Source organism: Saccopteryx bilineata, chromosome 1, assembly GCF_036850765.1.
Source record: "Saccopteryx bilineata isolate mSacBil1 chromosome 1, mSacBil1_pri_phased_curated, whole genome shotgun sequence".
Taxonomy (NCBI): Eukaryota; Metazoa; Chordata; class Mammalia; order Chiroptera; family Emballonuridae; genus Saccopteryx; species Saccopteryx bilineata.
Window position 1 is genome coordinate 356,366,361 of NC_089490.1, and position 21,622 is coordinate 356,387,982.

The 21,622-nt window shown below is 39.0% G+C and overlaps 1 protein-coding gene across 4 annotated transcripts in view; it reads right to left on the reverse strand.

The window, feature by feature from the left end:
• SBF2 (SET binding factor 2) overlaps nt 1–21,622 on the reverse strand; it is a 513,016-nt gene that overhangs the window by 57,944 nt on the left and 433,450 nt on the right. For 2 of the 4 annotated variants that reach the window (XM_066250931.1, XM_066250934.1), the window contains exons 27-29: nt 6,823–7,019; nt 4,267–4,407; nt 3,322–3,417 (exon numbers count right to left, since the gene is read on the reverse strand). In XM_066250931.1, coding sequence (XP_066107028.1) covers nt 3,322–3,417; nt 4,267–4,407; nt 6,823–7,019 — 434 coding nt within the window. The remainder of the gene's footprint in view (nt 1–3,321; nt 3,418–4,266; nt 4,408–6,822; nt 7,020–21,622) is intronic. The other 2 variants (XM_066250933.1, XM_066250932.1) reach the window with 1 other exon arrangement.

Sequence of the window (21,622 nt, forward strand, 5' to 3'; positions counted from 1 at the left end):
TTGAAGTCACACAGTTCTGCACTGTGGACATCCAGCCACCGGGACTGAGACAACATTGAAGTCACACAGTTCTGCACTGTGGACATCCAGCCACCGGGACTGAGACAACATTGAAGTCACACAGTCTGCACTGTGGACATCCAGCCACCGGGACTGAGACAACATTGAAGTCACACAGTCTGCACTGTGGAAATCCAGCCACCGGGACTGAGACAACATTGAAGTCACACAGTCTGCACTGTGGACATCCAGCCACCGGGACTGAGACAACACTGAAGTCACACAGTTCTGCACTGTGGACATCCAGCCACCGGGACTGAGACAACACTGAAGTCACACAGTTCTGCACTGTGGACATCCAGCCACCGGGACTGAGACAACATTGAAGTCACACAGTCTGCACTGTGGACATCCAGCCACCGGGACTGAGACAACATTGAAGTCACACAGTATGCACTGTGGACATCCAGCCACCGGGACTGAGACAACATTGAAGTCACACAGTTCTGCACTGTGGACATCCAGCCACCGGGACTGAGACAACATTGAAGTCACACAGTATGCACTGTGGACATCCAGCCACCGGGACTGAGACAACATTGAAAGTCACACAGTCTGCACTGTGGACATCCAGCCACCGGGACTGAGACAATACTGAAGTCACACAGTTCTGCACTGTGGACATCCAGCCACCGGGACTGAGACAACACTGAAGTCACACAGTTCTGCACTGTGGACATCCAGCCACCGGGACTGAGACAACATTGAAGTCACACAGTCTGCACTGTGGACATCCAGCCACCGGGACTGAGACAACATTGAAGTCACACAGTCTGCACTGTGGACATCCAGCCACCGGGACTGAGACAACATTGAAGTCACACAGTCTGCACTGTGGACATCCAGCCACCGGGACTGAGACAACACTGAAGTCACACAGTCTGCACTGTGGACATCCAGCCACCGGGACTGAGACAACACTGAAGTCACACAGTCTGCACTGTGGACATCCAGCCACCGGGACTGAGACAACATTGAAGTCACACAGTCTGCACTGTGGACATCCAGCCACCGGGACTGAGACAACACTGAAGTCACACAGTCTGCACTGTGGACATCCAGCCACCGGGACTGAGACAACACTGAAGTCACACAGTCTGCACTGTGGACATCCAGCCACCGGGACTGAGACAACACTGAAGTCACACAGTCTGCACTGTGGACATCCAGCCACCGGGACTGAGACAACACTGAAGTCACACAGTATGCACTGTGGACATCCAGCCACCGGGACTGAGACAACATTGAAGTCACACAGTCTGCACTGTGGACATCCAGCCACTGGGACTGAGACAACATTGAAGTCACACAGTCTGCACTGTGGACATCCAGCCACTGGGACTGAGACAACATTGAAGTCACACAGTTCTTGGCATTTTGTTACAGAAGTCTCAGCAAACTAACACAATGGCCTTACAGACTAATTAGGAAGACGACTAAAAAGTTTGAAAGCTCTTAGGAAATCCTACAATAGCAGAAAGTTCTGATGAGGTAGAAAAAAAAAAATATCCAAAGAACTAATATGACTGCAAGAAGATGTGCCTAGTAATCTTGGTTTTCAAAAGGGAAATAAGTAAATTTTTTAAGATAGAGCCTTGATGTTGATTGGAAACAAATTCTGTAATGAATTACTAATAAACTATTTATGACTACTTAGGGAAAAGCACTAATTCCTACAATCAGTCATGTTAAACTAACCATAAATCTACAGTGATACAGCTAATGGTTTGAAAGATTGGAAAATATTGGATTAAAAAGATAGTCAGAGATTGAGAAATGGGGCCAGATGAGTTATACTAGGAGGACTCACAATAAGTATAAACAAATAGCTCAATCTCTTTCTTCAGAAAGGCCTCTATATTATTTTGGTGAAGGCTTCTGTCCTTAACGCTAGTTTGTTCAACATTTTTTAAAACAATAAATCTCATAAAAACAGTGATCAAATCTACGGATGACAAGAGGCTTGGAAAAACAGCTAATATAGTAGTAGACAGAATCAATATCCAAACATCTAAAGCAATAGTCCATTATTGAAAAAGATGAAATTCTGTTAGGTACAGTACATAGTATATTTAGGTTCCCAAACTAACCCTCAAGACATATATTATTAAGAACAATAGTTCTTAATAGACAATAATTAACACAGTTGATATGAAGCAGACAGATTTCAAATGATACTAATTCTCAGTATGGGTCAACCTACTGATAGGGCTGGCCCTAATGTAATTTTAGACTCCATGATTTCAATTCTGTGGAGAAACCACAAAATTAAAAGAATGATGAATGGAATACAACCAAGAATTGAAGATATTTAGAGTTAACTAAAGTTCTCAGAGAGAAAAGATGAGAGGTTTTTAAATCTGAAGGGCTATAGTGTAGGAGATGAGATTCAGAACTTCTAACTTTAGAGGGCAGAGCTAAGGTCAGTATGTAAAAGTTATGTGATGGTAGATTTTTAGATCAATATGAGAAGGAATTTCTAACAGAGTTGCTTACAAATATGACTTTTGGAAAGAAATGAATTTCTCATTCTGATGGTGTTCAAGTAGAATCAAGATCACATACTTGGCATGTTTTCAAGGGGACTCAGCACTGCATGGGAATGACAGGAAGAGTTTCAGATTCTACCATTTCATTGTGAAGCATTAGGACTTTACAATCAAGATACCTGGACTGGAATTTCTTCCAAAAAGTAAGAGAGTCTAATACAAACCTCCAGAGACCAAAGGAGAGACCACCCTTTGGACCTAAACAAACCAATACTTAGATTTTCTCTATTTCCTCATGCCAGCAGCTACAGCCCAGAGGAAAGAAAGGTAACCTGAGTATCATTTTCTCTTATTCCTCAAACTAACATTTCAGAGAACAGGAGGAAAAATAACAGGCATGGAGGCACAGCCCTTGGGGTTTGTATCACCTCTCCCTAGCTGTTTATGCTTCTGTGATCAGCCTTTCTACCCTGTGCACCTGAAGCATTGTGGAGTCTGCCCAGGGCTGACTCACCACTTAGACATGCTCCCCTCACCTCCCAATGTTGCCAAACTCATCAATGTGTAAGATTTCAGCAATTACGATACCTCTTGTCCCAAGAGGTGAAACTCATCTGTCACCATACTAGAAATAAATTTGATCATTCATTTAGAAAGGGAAATTAAAAACAACTTGAACCATAATTAGTTGATTTAAAGTATCACTACCTAGAAAAAAATTTCTGATTTTAAGATGATATCAGTGCTCAGTTATAAAATCAATCTTACTGACCTCCTCGAGCAAAGCTATTGGATGGGTTTACATCCAAATGTCCTGGCACTACCTGCTTAAGCACAGTGGACATTCTTGCAGTTCTCCTTTCAGTCCCTAAAGTCAGCCAAAAAGAAGAACAAAAACCATGTCGTTTGGGTTAACATTACTCAAATGACAAAAAGTTATCTTCATGTGTAGCACGTCTAATTGCTGCCAAACATTGTAATTTTTAAGTACCCAAAGCTTTAATAGAGATAACAAGGCACTGTTACTATTTCCTCAGAGATACACACATTTGCAAGATTACAGGGAGTGAGGTTTGGCAAGTGCAATCAGAGAATTTAATGATAAATGAAGTGAGGCATGCATGGTGTTACTTTACAAGAAAAGCCACTTTCTGCTTATGTTGAGCTAATTCAAATAGCTGATTAAGCCAAGGAGACCAACTTTTCAAGTCACATGCTCCTGTGTCTAACACGTTAGGGTTACCTCTACATGAACCCTTTGGGGTTCCATCACATGATAACTGAAACAAAATATTAGTACAAGTCTTAATGGCTTTATCCAAATCTAGTGAAAACAAACTGTATTGCAAGTCATAAAAGGCTGCAGAAATTTCAGGAATTTTAAACATGACAATTTTAATAAATACACATTTAATAAACAGATGTTCACTTTATACATTTAAGTGTGTAATAATATTTAAAGGCTCCATAAAATAGATCCTAGAAGAAAACCCCACATGACTTTATTTATGTTCCCCACCTCCTCTATTACTCTTTTAGAGAGGAAATAATTGAATCTCTAAATTTGATTATTATTTACTAGAAATTAACAGTGGTGCCCTGATTTCTAAGTAAAAGGAACTAAAGCAATAGCTTCACAAGGTAAAATTTTAAGGGGTCATGTTGAACAACTTGAATTTTCATAGCTGTCAAGAAGATGAGTATCGTCAAGTCTTACCTGGAGGCAGAGCAAGTGCTGGCCTGACGGTGAGGGTGTTATTGCTGCGGAGTTTCTGATGGACAGAAACTGCACTCAGTATGGCCTGCAAGTACTTTTCCTGTTCTATGCTGCTGGAAGATTCTAAAGAGGAGGTAGGAGCTATAAAAAAAATTGAATAAAACAATGTCTCTATGTTAATAAATCATATATATATATATATATGTTTTTTTCTTTTTCTTTCTATATGCATTCAGTCTTCCAGTTACCACACCCAATTATAGAAACTAGCCCCACTTAAAGCTCTAAACCATCAAGTGGCTAATCCTTTTATGATATTGGTTTCACCACACCCATTTCTTGATTGCCTCATCCTCCTCCCAGGAAGAGCCCAGGTCTAGAAAACCAGCATAGGGTTGTCCTTCCACGAGCAGGTGTACTTTGTCATTATCCAAGCAACACAAAAATGAAGATTCATGAAAGATGACATCGTCTTGATGATCTTCCCAACCACATCCTGTCCATGCTACTGTTTGGGAGCAGAGGATGGAGTGGGTTCCTTTGGCGTCTCAGAATGGGCAGAGGTTAGAATTTCTCAATACCAGTAGCATTATTCCAATTTTGCCACATAGGCTTAACAGGGGACATGAACTTGCAGGGGTTGTCTGAGGGGGAAGAGAAGGAACATGGGGAGAAGACAGGAGCAGCTATTGCTAGATTCCTCAGTCCTTCTAAAAGATGGGCAAAAAGTATGCACAGATGGAAACAACTGTGACAGCATTTCTGGGTTGGAGGGAATCTGAGCCTGGTTTGCATGGAGTAACACGGAGGTCATTGAATTGGCCAGACACTTTAAAGAGGCATTGGGAGGGACTTACTAGGACAATAGGTAAGAACAAATACTCTTACAATCCAAATAGGAAATAATTAGAATTTTATATTTTATCACTTTTAAGATGCCGTTATTGTATTTTATTATAAAACGCATCATTATTTTATGTGCTAAGATTTAAAACTGCTATTTAAACTAGAACACAGCTGCACAACTCTTTCTGATCATTTCAACTGTAAGCTGCATCCTGATTTCAAAGATGTTAAAATGCGAGCAAACATGTAAGCTCAAAAATATTAAATATAGTAAATTTATATTAGATTAAAAATTAGAAACTAGTAGAATAAAAGTTTCATTTTTTTCTAACTAAAAAGCTCAGTAATATGCTCATCAATGCTCCTGAAATGACTTGCTCATTTTATTCAACTTCCATATACTGTGTTCTATTATTCCCACTATGAAGCTTGGGAGGATTTCTCAGGGCAGAAACAGTTAAAAGCCAACTGCCTTCAATTATATCAATGCTAAAATTCCAAGCCAAGTAGAATAAATAAGAAAATATAATATAGTGTGTGTGTGCCGCCCTCAGTCAACTGAATGATCAAAGACACACAGGCCAACTTTTAACTTTCAGGAGAAAAAGAGATGAGATTAAAGAAGAAATATCATAAAGCACAGTTTTACTGGCTGAATCACAGAACCTGACAACTCATTTTGGAAAAGTAAAAAATGAAGCTATCCAGAAAAGTAAAAAAAAAATAATAATAATACCCCCCCCCAAAAAAAAACAGAAAAGTAAAAAAAAAAAAATGAAGCCATTCTAAATTGGATCTGATATCTTAGTGGTCCATTGTTTAATTTTATTAAGCATCTATTATGAGCTGGAAGTTATGAGAAAGGTCAGGAAAATGTAGCTCCTGACTTTCTTCAAGGCCTCAGATTTGGTGCTCATTAATATCTGCAGAAAGAGAGACAGGAATACTGTTTTCTTCAGTTGACCATCCTAGCTTCCTAAAAATCTCCATGTTCGAGAGCTCCTGAAGCATTTTGGTCACTGGTCTGTTGACTTGTTTTATGTGTGCGTGTGATTTGCAAAAATCAGTGGCTCACACCATAGGGGACAGCATCCCTACCTGCCTCTGAAGTTGAAACACATTGCAGACCAGTAGTTTTATTGCTAGCTTTACCCAGTGGCCAGATAAGTTTCTATTGAATAAGTACAAAAAATATTTTACATAAACGTTAAAGGCACACTTTAAAATATGCATTGCACTTTGAAGTTATTTATTACATGTTCTACAACCTAATATCTTTTTAAAGTATGATACTTTGTAAAACAAGCCTTAGAACAGAAAACACAAGAATTCTTGTGATCCATCCACAATGTGTTTAAAACATATTTGAATGCTTCCCAGAAAAAAAAGGATAGTAAATCTAGTTCCCATCTGTGAATATTTTGATCTGCTGAAATGAAAAGAGCCTAGAACCAGACTTTATTAGGTTAATTTTTATTAAGATCCAAATATAGACATATTAAGACATCAAATTCAAGATGGAACCCCACATTGTCATTGTCAAGCGCAGTTCTTGTTTTAGGTGTAGATGTCGTGTAGAGCACAGAGGGAAAGCCTAGGTGTGAGGCTGGTTGTCAGGGAACAAATGGCATTCCCAGATTTTACTTCTTTTATTTTTTAGAAATACTCTGAAGTGAAAGGATCATAATTGTGCTATAGAGAGATGCTTACCTGCCTGAGGGGAGTTCTGAGATTTGAAAAGACCAACTACTCCCTTCCCATGGAATCCTCCAGATCGGAGGAGCAGGGTACTGCTTCTTGAGTTCTTCCAGCATACAACAGGCAGGCGATTGTGTCTGTAGCAGCGGGCTACTCTTGGTAAACTACTGTCCTGTACAGCTTGAGGTACAACTAGAAGGCCAGGATAGCTTCAGAGACATGGAGGGAGAAAAAGAGTGGTTTAGGTGGGTGAGCAGGGAAAGTGAGGAGGGAAGAAAGGGAGAGGAGAGGGGGGAGAGAGAGAGAGAGAGAAAAAGAGAGAGAAAGAGAGAGAGAGAAAGGGAGAAAGGATATAAGAATATGAATATCATAATACCACAGTCATTTTTTCACACTCAGAAACAGTCTCAACGCAGTTCTTCAGGTATTGAGAAGAAAAGGCCTAGATGATAAAAATAGCCAATTTATCCACTAATCTGTAGCTTTTTTAAAAAAAATAAGCCCATTTCTCCTGACCAGGCGGTGGCACAGTGGATAGAGCGTCAGACTGGGATGCACAAGACCCAGGTTCAAGACCCCTAGGTCGCCAGTTTGAGCGCGGGCTCATCTGGTTTGAGCAAAGCTCACCAGCTTGGACCCAAGGTCGCTGGCTTGAGCAAGGGGTTACTCAGTCTGCTGAAGGCCCACGGTCAAGGCACATATGAGAAAGCAATCACTGAACAACTAAGGTGTCGCAACAAAAAACTGATGATTGATGCTTCTCATCTCTCTCTGTTCCTGCTTGTCTGTCCCTATCTGTCCCTCTCTCTGACTCTCTTTCTGTCTCTGAAGAAAAAATAAATAAATAAAAATAAGCCCTTTTCATTGATACTGCAGACTTTTGCTGAATGATCAAGGATTAGAAAATAAAAATGCAGGCCATGGCCAGTTGGCTCAGAGGTAGAGCATCGGCCCAGTGTGTGTATGTCCTGGGTTTGATTCCTGGTCAGGGCACACAGGAGAGGTGACCATCTACTTTTCCAATCCTCCCCCTCCTCTCTCTCTCTCTTCCCCTCTAGCAGCCATGGCTTGATTAATTTGAGCACGTCAGCCCTGGCCACTGAGGATAGCTCCAATGAGCCTGCACCTCAAGTGCTAAAAATAGCTTGGTTGCAAGCATGGTCCTAGATGGGCAAAGCATCAGCCCTAGACAGGGGTTGCTGGGTGGATCCCTGTCAGGGTGCATGCAGGAGTCTGTCTCTCTATCTCTCCTCCTCTCACTTGGAAAAGAAGAAAATAAAAAAGAAAAGTGTCATATAGCATTACTAAAAAGGCCTTTTGTTAAACTAAGGATCTCTGTCTTATATACTACTTTTTGTCATCTTGAAATAAAGATTGTAAGATTAATGTATTAATGTTAAGTTTATGAGAATGACAAGTCAAACTGTCACCTCATTAGATTGCTTAAATAACAAAAGAATAGAATACACTAATATTAGACTGCCTGATATGGTGAAAGGATTAAAAATAAAACCAAACGATTTCTGGTATGAGAATATTATGTTCAAATGTCAAAATGAGTTTAAATATTTTATTAACAGTACATATTGGTAATATTTTAAAAAGATTAGTTCATAAAATTACAAAACATCATGTTGGGAAAATAAATAGACAAGAGTACCTTGCTTTTTTTTTTTTTTGTATTTTTCTGAGGCTGGAACCGGGGAGAGACAGTCAGACAGACTCCCGCATGCGCCCGACCGGGATCCACCCAGCACGCCCACCAGGGGGCAATGCTCTGCCCACCAGGGGGCGATGCTCTGCCCATCCGGGGCGTCTCTCTGTTGTGACCAGAGCCACTCTAGCGCCTGGGGCAGAGGCCAAGGAGCCATCCCCAGTGCCCGGGCCATCTTTGCTCCAATGGAGCCTCGCTGCGGGAGGGGAAGAGAGAGACAGAGAGGAAGGAGAGGGGGAGGGGTGGAGAAGCAGATGGGCACTTCTCCTGTGTGCCCTGGCCGGGAATCGAACCCGGGACTTCTGCATGCCAGGCCGACGCTCTACCCCTGAACCAACCGGCCAGGGCAAGAGTACCTTGCTTTTATAGATTAGTAAGTATAAGAAGATAGGCAGGTTTCAGAGTCATTTCTTTCCTTTAGTTTATTTAGAAATATTAAACCAAAGAGATTTCTTATTATTAATCTCCCAACCTCTAATTTCACGTCTTTTTCTTTTGTGTGTGTGGTAAAACATATCTAACATAACATTTAACATGTTAACCATTTTAAGGGTACAAATCAGTGACATTAAGTACATTCACAATATTGTGCAACCATCATAACTATCTATTTCCATAACTTCTAATCTTTTACCTTGATACAAACCAATGCTGAGAGGAGAGAGAGGAAATCTGGTCTGTGGTCATGTAAATCACAGCCTTCAAATACTTCAGTGAGTGCCAGATTAACTTTCCATCCTTAACTAGAGATACCTTGGAAGCCTAGTGTTTGATGCTCTAGGACAGTGGTCCCCAACCCCCGGGCTGTGGACCGGTACCAGTCCGTGGGACATTTGGTACCGGTCCGCAGAGAAAGAATAAATAACTTCCATTATTTCTGTTTTATTTATATTTAAGTCTGAATGATATTTTATTTTTTAAAAATGACCAGAGTCCCTCTGTTACATCTGTTTAAGACTCACTCTTGATGCTTGTTTCAGTCATGTGTTACCTTTATCCGTTCTACCCTAAAGGCCGGTCCGTGAAAATATTTTCTGACATTAAACCAGTCCGTGGCCCAAAAAAGGTTGGGGACCACTGCTCTAGGAAGTTACAGGCTGTGTTTTCCAAGCCCGCCACAAATTGATGGACAGATCTAGCTGCAGTCATAATCACTGCTGAAGACTGGACAAGCAGTTCCATTATTAGGGCTCTCTATTTCTTTTCTGTTCTTTTCTCCTTTCGTGAAGTGCCTTTTTAGGTCACTTGCTTAAATCTTTATTACTTTTTTACTCTCTTAATGATGTCTTCTGATGTTACAAAAGTTCTTATCAAATCTTTTACTTCACGGGTAGTGTTTTCCTGTCCTAAGAAATTGTTCCCTCCAAATTCATAAAGGTATTTTCCTATCTTTTGGAAGCTTTATTGTTCTAACCTTTTACACGTAGATCTACAGACCAATGGAATTGATTTTTGTGTATGGTGTAAAGAAGGGGGTCAAGATTTTTTTCTTGTGTGGATATCCAGCACCATTTACATATTGGAAAAACCATCTTTTACCCCTGCTCTTAAGTGCTATCTTTTTTTTTTTTTTTTGTATTTTTCTGAAGTTGGAAACAGGAGGAAGTCAGACAGACTCCCGCATGTGCCCGACCGGGATCCACCCGGCATGCCCACCAGGGGGCAATGCTCTGCCCATCTGGGGTGTTGCTCTGTTGCAACCAGAGCCATTCTAGCACCTGAGGCAGAGGCCATAGAGCTATCCTCAGAGCCCAGGCCAACTTTGCTCCAATAGAGCCTTGGCTGCGGGAGGGAAAGAGAGAAACAGAGAGGAAGGAGAGGGGGAGGGGTGGAGAAGCAGATGGGCGCTTCTCCTGTGTGCCCTGGCTGGGAATCGAACCCGGGACTCCTGCATGCCAGGCCAACGCTCTACCACTGAGCCAACTGGCCAGGGCTTTAAGTGCTACCTTAATCTTAAATCGTGTTCGTATATGTCGCACTTTCTATATTCCCTATTTTGCTCCAATGGTCTGTTCATCTATCCTTGTGCCAATCCCATACTGTCTAAATCAGTGGTCCCCAACCTTTTTTGGGCCATGGACCGGTTTAATGTCAGAAAATATTTTCACGGACTGGCCTTTAGGGTGGGACGAATAAATGTACCACATGACCAAGACAAGCATCAAGAGTGAGTCTTAGACGGATATAAAAGGGAATCTGGTCATTTTTAAAAAATAAAACATCGTTCAGACTTAAATATAAGTAAAACGGAAATAATGTAAGTTATTTATTCTTTCTCTGCGGACCGGTACCAAATGGCCCATAGACCGGTACTGGTCCGTGGCCCGGGGGTTGGGGACCACTGGTCTAAATTACTGAAGTTTTATTTAAAAATCTTGTAGTATTATTAAAATACTCTGTAGTTTTATTCTATAAGGCTATCCTGATTACTCTGGGCCTTTTCCATTTTTATATAACTCTTAAAAATCATCTTTTCAGTTACCACAAACATTTTTCTGGGGTTTTGATTGGGCCTACATTGAATCTATAGATCAATTTTTGGAGAAATACAATTTTAGACTACTGGGTATTCTAACCCAAGAACATGAAATATTCTTGTGTGGATATTCCATTTATGTTTTTAATGATCCTCAATGTTGTTTTGACTGTTCCATGTAGAGGTCTCACACATCTTTCATTAGATTTAGTCTAAATATGTAATGTTTTTAGTGTTACACTAAATAATATCAGTAGTGCCAAAATAGCATTACATAAAATTTTATTTTTTAATTATTTGTATTTGGTATATACACGACTAATTTTTGTATAATGATCTTATATCAGTGTCCTTACTAAATTCACTTATTAAGATAAAACATTTATCTGTAGATTCCTTCAGATTTTCTCTGCATACCATCAGATCATCAGTGAATAATGGTAGTTTTATTTCTTTCTTTTCAATCTTTAAATGTTTTATTGTTATTATTATTGAATTTATTGGGGTGATATTAATAAATAATATGTTTCATGTATACAGTTCTATAATACATCACCTGTATCCACCATCCCAAGTCAAGTCTCCTTCCATCACCATTTATACCCCCTACCCTGTTCTATCTCCCCCAACCCTCTTTTCCTCTGGCTATCACCATACTGCGGTCTGTGTCTATGAGTTTTTTGGTGTTGTTGTTTCTTCTTTGCTTAATTCCTTCACTTTTTTCACCCAGCCCTGCAAACACCCTTCTCCTCTGACAGCTATCAGTTTGTTCTCTATGAGTTTGTTCCTATTTTGTTTATTTTGTCCATTAGATTTCACATATACATGAAATTATATGGTACTTGTCTTTCTCTGACTGGCTTATTTCACTTAGCATAATACTCTCCAGGTCCATCCATGCTGTCACAAACAGTAAGATATCTTTCTTTTTATGGCTGAGTAGTATCCAATTGTGTAAATACACAAAGGCTTTTTTTTCCCACTCATCTACTGATGGGCACTTGGGCTGCTTACAAATATTAGCTATTGTAAATAACACTGCAATGGTCATAGGGAGGTGTATATTCTTTCAAATTAGTGTTTTGGGTTTCTTTGGATATATTTCTAGAAGTAGAGTTCCTGGATCATAAGGCAGTTCCATTTTTAATTTTTTGAGGTAATTCCATAGTGCTTTCCACAGTGGCTGCATCTGCATTCCCAGCAACAGTGCATAAGGGTTCCCTTTTCTCCATATCCTTGCCAATACTTGTTGTTGATTTATTGATGATAGCCATTCTGACAGATGTGAGGTAAAATCTCACTGTGGTTTTAATTTGCATTTCTCTGATGATTAGTGACAATGAGGATCTTTTCGTATTTCTACTGGTCACCTGTATGTCCCCTCTGAAGCAGTTGCCTATTCAGGTCCTTTGCTCATTTTTTAATTGTATTGCCTTTTCTTTTTCTGTTAAATTTTTATAAGATCTTTATAAGTTTTGGGTATTAACCCCTTTTCAGAGGTATCATTTCTCCAATTCAGTGGGTTCTCTTTTCATTTTGTTGATGGTTTCCTTTGCTGCACAAAAACTTTTTAATTTGATTTAATTTCATTTATTTTGGTTTCTCTTCCCTGAGGAGATATAACAGAAAAAAATATTGCTATAAGAAATGTCTGATATTTTACTGCCTATGTTTTCCTTTGGATTTTTATTGTTTTGAGTCTAACACTGAAGCCTTTGATCCAATTTGAGTATATTCTTGTGCATGGTGTAAGAAGGTGGTCTAATTTCATGTTTTTGCATGCACATACATCCAATTTTCCCAACAGCATTTATTGAAGAGACTGTCTTTAACCTACTGTATGTTTTTGCCTCTTTTGCCAAATACTAACTGACCATGAAGGCATGGGTTTATTTCTGAACTCTCTATTCTGTTCCATGATCTATATGTCTGTTTTTATGCCAGTACCATGCTGTTTCGATTACTGTGGCCTTATAGTATAGTTTGATATCAGGTAGCTTGATTCCTCTAAATTTGTTCTTCTTTCTCAAAACTGGTGTGGCTACTCAGGGTCTTTCTGTGGTTTCATATAAATTTTTGGAATATTTGTCCTAATTCTGTGAAATACACCATTAGTATCTTGATAGGAACTGCATTGAATTGATAGATTGCTTTGGATAGTATGGACATTCCTAATCATGAACACAGTACATGCTTCCATTTACTGTGTCTTCTTCAGTGTCTTCCTTTAGTGTCTTATAATTTTCCCAGTACAGGTCTTTTACATCCTTGATTAAACATATTCCTAGGTGTTTTTTTTTTTTTTTTTAAGGTGAGAGGAGTGGAGATGGAGAGACAGACTCCTGCATGTGCCCCAACTGGGATCCACCTGGCAACTCCTGTCTGGGGCTGGCTGACGCTTGGACCAGCTGAGCTATCCTCAATGCTGGGGCAGATGCTCAAACCAACTGAGCCACTGGCTGCAAGAGAAGAGAGAGAGAAGGGGGTGGGGGGGAGAGAAGTAGATGTTCACTTTTCATGTGTGTCCTGACTGGAAATTGAACCTGGGACAGCCACACGCTGGGCCAATGCTCTCTACTACTGAGCCAACTGGCCAGGGCCTGAACATGTGGTTTATATCCTTCATTTTGTTTATGTGATGAATCACATTTATTGGTTTGTGTATGTTGTACCAACCCTGCATCCCCAGAATAAAGCCCACTTGATCATGGTGTATGACCTTTTTAATGTATTGCTAGATCAAATTGCCTAGTATTTTGAGAATTTTAGCATCTATGTTCATCAGGGATATTGGCCTATAATTTTCTTTTTTGTAGTGTTTTTATTTGATTTTGGAATTAGGATAATGCTGGCCTTATAAAATGAGCTCGAGAGTCTTCCTTCCTCTTGAGTTTTTTGGAATACTTTGAGAAGGATAGGTGTTAGTTCTTTGGATGGTCCATAAAACTTACCTGTGAAGCCATATGGTTCAGGAGTTTCTTGGGAATTTTCTAAATTACTGTTTCAATTTTGTTAGTCTCTCTGGTTCTTCCTGATTCAGCTTTGTAAGATTGTATATTTCTGAGAATTTATTCATTTTGTCCAGATTGTATAATTTGTTGGCATATAGTTGTTTGTCATATTTTCTTACACTCCTTTATACTTTCTTGGTGTCAGTTGTTATTTCTCCTATTTCATTTCTGATGTTATTTATTTGGGTCCTCTCTCTCTTTTATCATGATGATTCTGGTGGTTAAAGGTCTGTCAATCTTGTTTATCTTTTCAGAGGACTAGCCCTTGGTTTCATGTACTTTTGTATATATATTTTTTATACTCTATATCGTGTATTTCTGCTCTGATCTTTATTATTTCCTTTCTTCTACTTACTTTGGCACTTTGTTCTTTTTCTAGTTCCTTTAAATGTAAAGTTATATTTAAGATTTTTCCGTTTCTTGAGGTAGGCCTGTAATGCTATGAATTTCCCTCTTACGACTGCTTTCACTGTGTCCCATAGAATTTGGGTTGTTGTTTCAAGGTATCTTTTTATCTTTGATCTCATTGTCAACCCATTCATTGATCAGTAACATGTTATTTAGCCTCCATGTCTTGTGTGTTGTTCAGTTTATTTTTTTGTTATTGAATTCAGGTTTCATACCATTATGGTCAGAGAAGATGCCTGATATGATTTCAATCTTCTTGACTTTATTGAAACAAATGTAATGGTGGCATGAGAAAGACTCTTGATCTTTCCCCTTGAAATTTCAACAAATTGAACAACTATAATGCAGTGAAGGAACCCCAGGTGGGCTGACAAGTGTGCCTGAAAGATCCATGCACTGAATAGATTAAAGGTGGAATGGGTTGAAAAGGGGGTGGAAGATAAAACACATTCATGGTGAGCTCTGGAGAGGAGACAAACATGGAGTGACTGGGTTTTTACTTTTTTTTTCTCTGCTGGACTTTGGGCAGGAGGGAAGCTCAGGTTGTTTGGATTCTGTCTGAAGGGTATGGAGAGGGAAACTTGGAGTGACTAGGTCTCCTGCTTCTGGGAGGAACAGTGAGATAGAGAGGCAGAGGAAATAAACTAAAGTGGCAAGGGTACGGGTACATGGTCTGTGTTCCCACAGTTTACCTGCAGCCCACTCTTGGCAGAGACAGAGAAAACTAAAGTGTGGCACCCCAGTCTCCCAGATCCCACCTCCCTCACCTCACGGTAGGGACAGTGGCAGAGACAAAACCCACAGCTAGCTCTCCCGAGACACTCTCTCTCTTGAAGAACAAAGGTACTCTGTGTTTGGTCCCCAGGTCTGTTGAGATGTTGGGAGGAATGCCCAGATGCCTGAGATTACTATAGCTAGCACTGTAAAGCCATAAAGCCAAAGCTGTAAAGCTCTCACAACAGCCCCCACCCATCAACGTGACTGCGGCCCCACCTGCATCACTGAGAGGGCAACAACTCAGCAGAGTACAGCCCAGGAACTTCAGAGTTAAAACTTGTAATACAGTGGTACTTATAGGAAGAAACTGCTCAAAGTCAAAATGTATTTTTACTTTTCCCCCCATTGTTTTCCTTTTTATTCATATTTTCTCTTTTGCATTTTTTATTTTTTATTTTTTTTATTTTTCTGAAGTTGGGAACAGGGAGGCAGTCAGACAGACTCCCAAATGCGACTGGGATCCACCTGGCATGCCCACCAGGGGGTGATGCTCTGCCCATCTGGGACGTCGCTCTGTTGCAACCAGAGCCATTCTAGCGCCTGAGGCAGAGGCCACAGAGCCATCCTCAGCGCCTGGGCCACTTTGGTCCAATAGAGCCTTGGCTGCGGGAGGGGAAGAGAGAAACAGAGAGAAAGGAGAGGGGGAGGGGTGGAGAAGCAGATGGGTGCTTCTCCTGTGTGCCCTGGCCAGGAATTGAACCCGGGACTCCTGCACGCCAGGTCGACGCTCTACCACTGAGCCAACTAGCTAGGGCCTCTCTTTTGCATTTTATTTTCTATAACTTTTACATTTTTTATTTTTATTTTTTTTCTGGGTGATTTGTTTTTCCTTTGTTTTCAATCCTTTTATATGTTTATTCTTCTTGTCATAATTTTAAAAAATTTAAAATTCTTACTGTATTTACTGGTATTTATTTTAATTTTTCATTTTTTTACTTTTTTTTTTGTTAGGGGTTTTTAACAATATCACTCTCAAATGCCATCAAGGAGGAAGATATTGAATACCATGGCTACACAAGACAGAGATGTAGTTCAGAAGAAAATGAAAGTCTCCAGAAAAAGATCTCAATTACATGGAAACCTTGGAGTTAAATGATAGAGAATTCAAAACTGAAGTCCTAAAAATACTGAATGAGATGTGAGAAAATACCAATAGACAACTTAATGAGCTCACCAAGAAGATTGAAACTTTAAAAACAGAGATGGCCCTGGCCGGTTGGCTCAGCGGTAGAGCGTCGGCCTAGCGTGCGGAGGACCCGGGTTCGATTCCCGGCCAGGGCACACAGGAGAAGCGCCCATTTGCTTCTCCACCCCTCCGCTGCGCTTTCCTTTCTGTCTCTCTCTTCCCCTCCCGCAGCCGAGGCTCCATTGGAGCAAAGATGGCCCAGGCACTGGGGATGGCTCTGTGGCCTCTGCCTCAGGTGCTAGAGTGGCTCTGGTCGCAACATGGCGACGCCCAGGATGGGCAGAGCATCGCCCCTGGTGGGCAGAGCGTCGCCCCCTGGTGGGCGTGCCGGGTGGATCCTGGTCGGGCACATGCGGGAGTCTGTCTGACTGTCTCTCCCTGTTTCCAGCTTCAGAAAAAAAAAAAAAAAAACAGAGATGAAGAACTCAATACATGAATTAAAGACTAAGGTAGCAAGTTTAGCTAATAAAACAAGCTGTATAGAGGAAAGGATCAGTGATATTAAAGAAAGGCAACTAGAGATGCTACAGAGAGAAGAGGAGAAAGACTCACAAATTAAAAAAAACTGAGAGAGCTAGACAAGAATAGTCTGACTCCATCAGAAAAAGCAATATAAGAATAATGTGTATATCAGAAGAAGAAAGGGAGAAGGGAATGGAGAGCCTATTTGAACAAATAATGGACAAGAATTTCCCAAGCATTGGAAAGAGAGCCTCAAATAAAAAAAGCAAAGAGAACACCGAGTTACCGCAACCCAAACAGAACTACTCCAAGGTGCATCGTAATAAAATTGTCAAAAATCAATGACAAAGAAAGAATCCTCAAGGCAGCTAGGGAAAAGAAAACATAATATATAAAGGAAAGCCCATCAGGTTATATCAGACTTCTCAGCAGAAACTGTTCAAGCCAGAAGAGAGTGGATCCAAACATCCAAAGTACTGAAAGGAATTACCAGCCAAGAATACTATATCCATAAAAGTTATCCTTCAAATCTATATCCATAAAAGTTATCCTTCAAATATGAAGGAGAAATAAAACTTTTACAGACATACAAAAGCTGAGGGAATTTATCACCAGAAAGCTCCACTGAAGGAAATACTCAAGGGGGTTAACCAACCAAACACAAAGAACAAAACAAATCAAAACTACAAGTAAAAGCTCCAACAAGATCACAATAAAAACAAGGATAATCTGTGCTGACAATAACATAAAAGAGGAGAGGATAAAGATTTGCAGTAGCAAAGGAGGATGGAGTGCAGGAGCACTCATAAGACAAAGGACTCTTGTACACATGAACATTTTCCTCTTAATAACCTAATGGTAACCACCCATGAAAAAGCCACTACTGAAATACACAGCTTAAAAAAAAGAAGAAACAGGGGCAATAAGTATGGAATACCACCAAACAGAAACACAAAAGAGAAAAAGCAAACAAGATACAGAACTATCAGAAAACATAAAATGGCTATAGGAAATACTCAAGTGTCAGTAATTACCCTAACTGTAAATGGACTGAACTCACCAATAAAGAGGCACAGAGTAGCAGATCGAACCAAAAAGTAAAACTCAACTGTATGCTGCCTTCAAGAGACACATCTAAGTTGAAAGGACAAAAGTAGACTCAAAGTGAAGGGTTGGAAAATGGTTCTCCAAGCAAATAATACCCCCCCAAAAAGCAGTTGTAGCCATACTCATATCTGACAATGCTGACTTCAAGACAACAAAGGTAACCATAGAGAAAGATGGACATTTCATAAGGATAAATAGGACCTTGTATCAAGAAAACATAAGACTTCTTAATATATATGCACCGAACCAGGGAGCACCAAAATATATAAGATATCTACTATCTCTTCTAAAAATAGAAACAGACAAAAACACAATCATACTTGGAGATCTCAAAACACCATTGATGGCTTTAGATAGATCATCCAAACAGAAAATCAATAAAGAAATATCATTCTTAACACTCTGAGTAGTACAAACATTCATGTACATCCTTGTGCCTCCTGACCATAGAGTATGATTGTACATGTGTTAAGGCAACATTAAAAAAAGGCACATGTATGTTCTTCTTGTTTCCATAAATTAGGCATCAAACAAACTTGATTTTAAGTTAATAAAACTGTAACTGAAACTAACTTCATTTTGAAAGAAAATTCACTCCCAGGAGTCAGCGAGCAAGGAAAAAACTCACTACTCAAAGGGTTAAACGATACACTGGACCAAATGGACATAATAGACATTTATAAGACATTTCATCCCAAAATGTCAGATTATACATTCTTCTCCAGTGCGCATGGAACATTCTCAAGGATAGACCATGTGTTGAGCCACAAAAATAACATCCACAAATTCAGAAAGATTGAAATTATACCAAGCATATTTTCTGATCATAAGGCTTTGAAATTAGAATTCAATTGTAAATAGGAAGTAAAGAATCCCACAAAAATGTGAAAATCAAACAACATACTTCTAAAAAATGACTTAGGTCAAAGAAGAAATAAAAGCAGAGATCAAAAGATATATAAAGACAAATAAAAATGACAACATGACATTTCAAAATCATTACAGGCTTATATCAAAAATGAGAGACCCCAAATAAACAACTTAACATCACATCTTAAGGAACTAGAAAAAAAGAACAAAGGCAACCCAAAGTCAGCACATGAAAGAGAATAGTAAAAATTAGAGTAGAGCTAAATGAAATAGAGAACAAAAATACTACAGAAAAAATTAATACAATAAAGAGCTAGTTCTTTGAAAATACCAATAAAAGACAAACCACTGCCTAGATTCACTAAGGAAAAAAGAAGAAGGACTCATATAAACAAAGTCTGAAATAAAAGAGTAGACCACAAATATAGCTATATAAAGGATCATAGTAGAATACTATGAAAGATTATATGCCACTAAATTCAACAACCTAGTGGAAATGGATAAATTCCTAGAAAAATCTTCCTAGACTGGGTCACAAAGAAGTAGAAAACCTAAACAGACCTATAAGCTGACAGAAAATAGAAACAACTATCAAAAGCCTCCCCAAAAACAGAAGTCCAGGACCAGATGGATACACTAGTGAATTTTATCAAACATTCAAAGAAGATTTGGTACCTATCCTTCTCAAAGTCTTCCAAAAAATAGAAGAAGAAGCAATACTACCCAATATATTTTATGAGGCCAACATAACACTGATACCAAAACTTGGCAAGGACAATACAAAAGAAGAAAACTACAGACCAATATCTCTAATGAATACTGATGTAAAAAATCCTAAACAATATATTAGCAAATTGAATACAACAGAATATTAAAAAAATAATGTATCACAATCAAATGGGATTCATCCCAGGAGCACAAGAATGGTTCAATATATGGAAATCAATCAACATAATATACCACAACAAAGCAAAGAACAAAAATCATATGATCCTATCAACAGATGCAGAAAAGGCATTTCAATAAGATACAACATCTTTTTTTTTTTTTAATTTTTTCTTTTATTAATTTTTTAGAGAGGAGAGAGAGTGAGAGAGAGAAGGGGGAGGGAGGAGCAGGAAGCATCAACTCCTATATGTGCCTTGACCAGGTAAGCCCAGGTTTTTGAACCGGCAACCTCAGCGTTCCAGGTCGACGCTTTATCCACTGCGCCACCACAGGTCCCAACATCTTTTTATGTTTAAAACACTCAATAAAATTGGAATAGAAGGAAAGTACCTCAATGTAATAAAATCCATATATGACAAACCATCAGCTAATATCATACTAAATCATGAAAAAAAAAATGAAGGCTTTTCCTCTAAAATCAGGAACAAGACAAGGCTGCTCAATTTCTCCACTCTTATTCAACATAGTTCTGAAAGTTTTAGCCAGAGTGATCAGGCTAGAGAAAAAAATAAAAGGCATCTATATCGGGAAAGATGAAGTTAAGGTATTGCTTCTCTGCAGATGACATGATCCTGCATATAGAAATCCCCAAAGACTCCACCAAAAAACTATTATAAACAATAAACCAATACAGTAAAGTCTCAGGATATAAAATCAATATACAAAAGTCTGTTGGTTTCCTATACACCAATGATGAAATTTCGGAAAATGAACTAAAAAAAAACCAAACAAACAACTCCTTTTACAGTTGCAGCAACCTCCCCCCCAAACCTAGGAATAAACTTAACAAAGGATGTGAAGGACCTATATATACTGAAAAATACAAAACATTATTGAAAGAAATTGAAAAAGAATACAATGAAATGGAAAAATATTTCCATGTTTATGAATTGGAAGATTCAACATAGGTAAAATAGCCAGATTACCCAAAGCAATATACAAATTTAATGCAATCCTTATCAAAACCCAATGTCATTTTTTAAAGGAATGGATAAAAAAATCACCAGGTTTGTATGGAACCATAAATACCCTTGAACAGCCAAAGAAATCCTGAGGAAAAAGAATGAAGCCAGAAGTATCATACTACCTGACTTGAAATTATACTATAGATCTATGATAATCAAAACAGCATGGTATTGGCAGAAAAACAGACATACAGACCAATGGAAAGAACTGAGAGCCCAGAAATAAGATCAAATGTACTATATGGACAAATCATCTCTGACAATGGAGCTAAAAACACACAATGGAGAAAAAGCCTCTTCAATAAATAGTGCTGGGTAAATTGGAAAGCCACATGCAAAAGAATGAAACTTGACTATAGTTTGTCCCCCTGCACTAAAATTAATTCAAAATGGATCAAAGACCTAAATATAAGACCTGAAACTATAAATTACATAGAAGAAAACATAGTTCCTAAGCTCATGGATCTTGGCCATAGAGAACAATTTATAAATTTGACCCCAAAGGTAAGGGAAGTAAAGACAAAAATAAATGAAGGGACTATATCAAACTAAAAAGCTTCTGCACAGTAAAAGAAACTGACAACAAACAGGAAGCCAACTAAATGAGAGATGATATTTGTTAACAACAGCTCCAATAAGGGGTTAATACCCAAAATATATAAAGAACTCACAAAGCTCAGCAACAAACAAGCAAACAATCCAATTAAAAAATGAGAAGAGGACCTGAACAGACACTTCTCCCAAGAGGACATACAAATGGCCAACAGGTATATGAAAAGATGCTCATCTTCACTAGCTATTCAAGAAATGCAAATCGAAACTACAATGAGATACCACCTCACACCTGTTAGATTGGCTGTTATCAACAAGACAGGTAATAACAAGTGT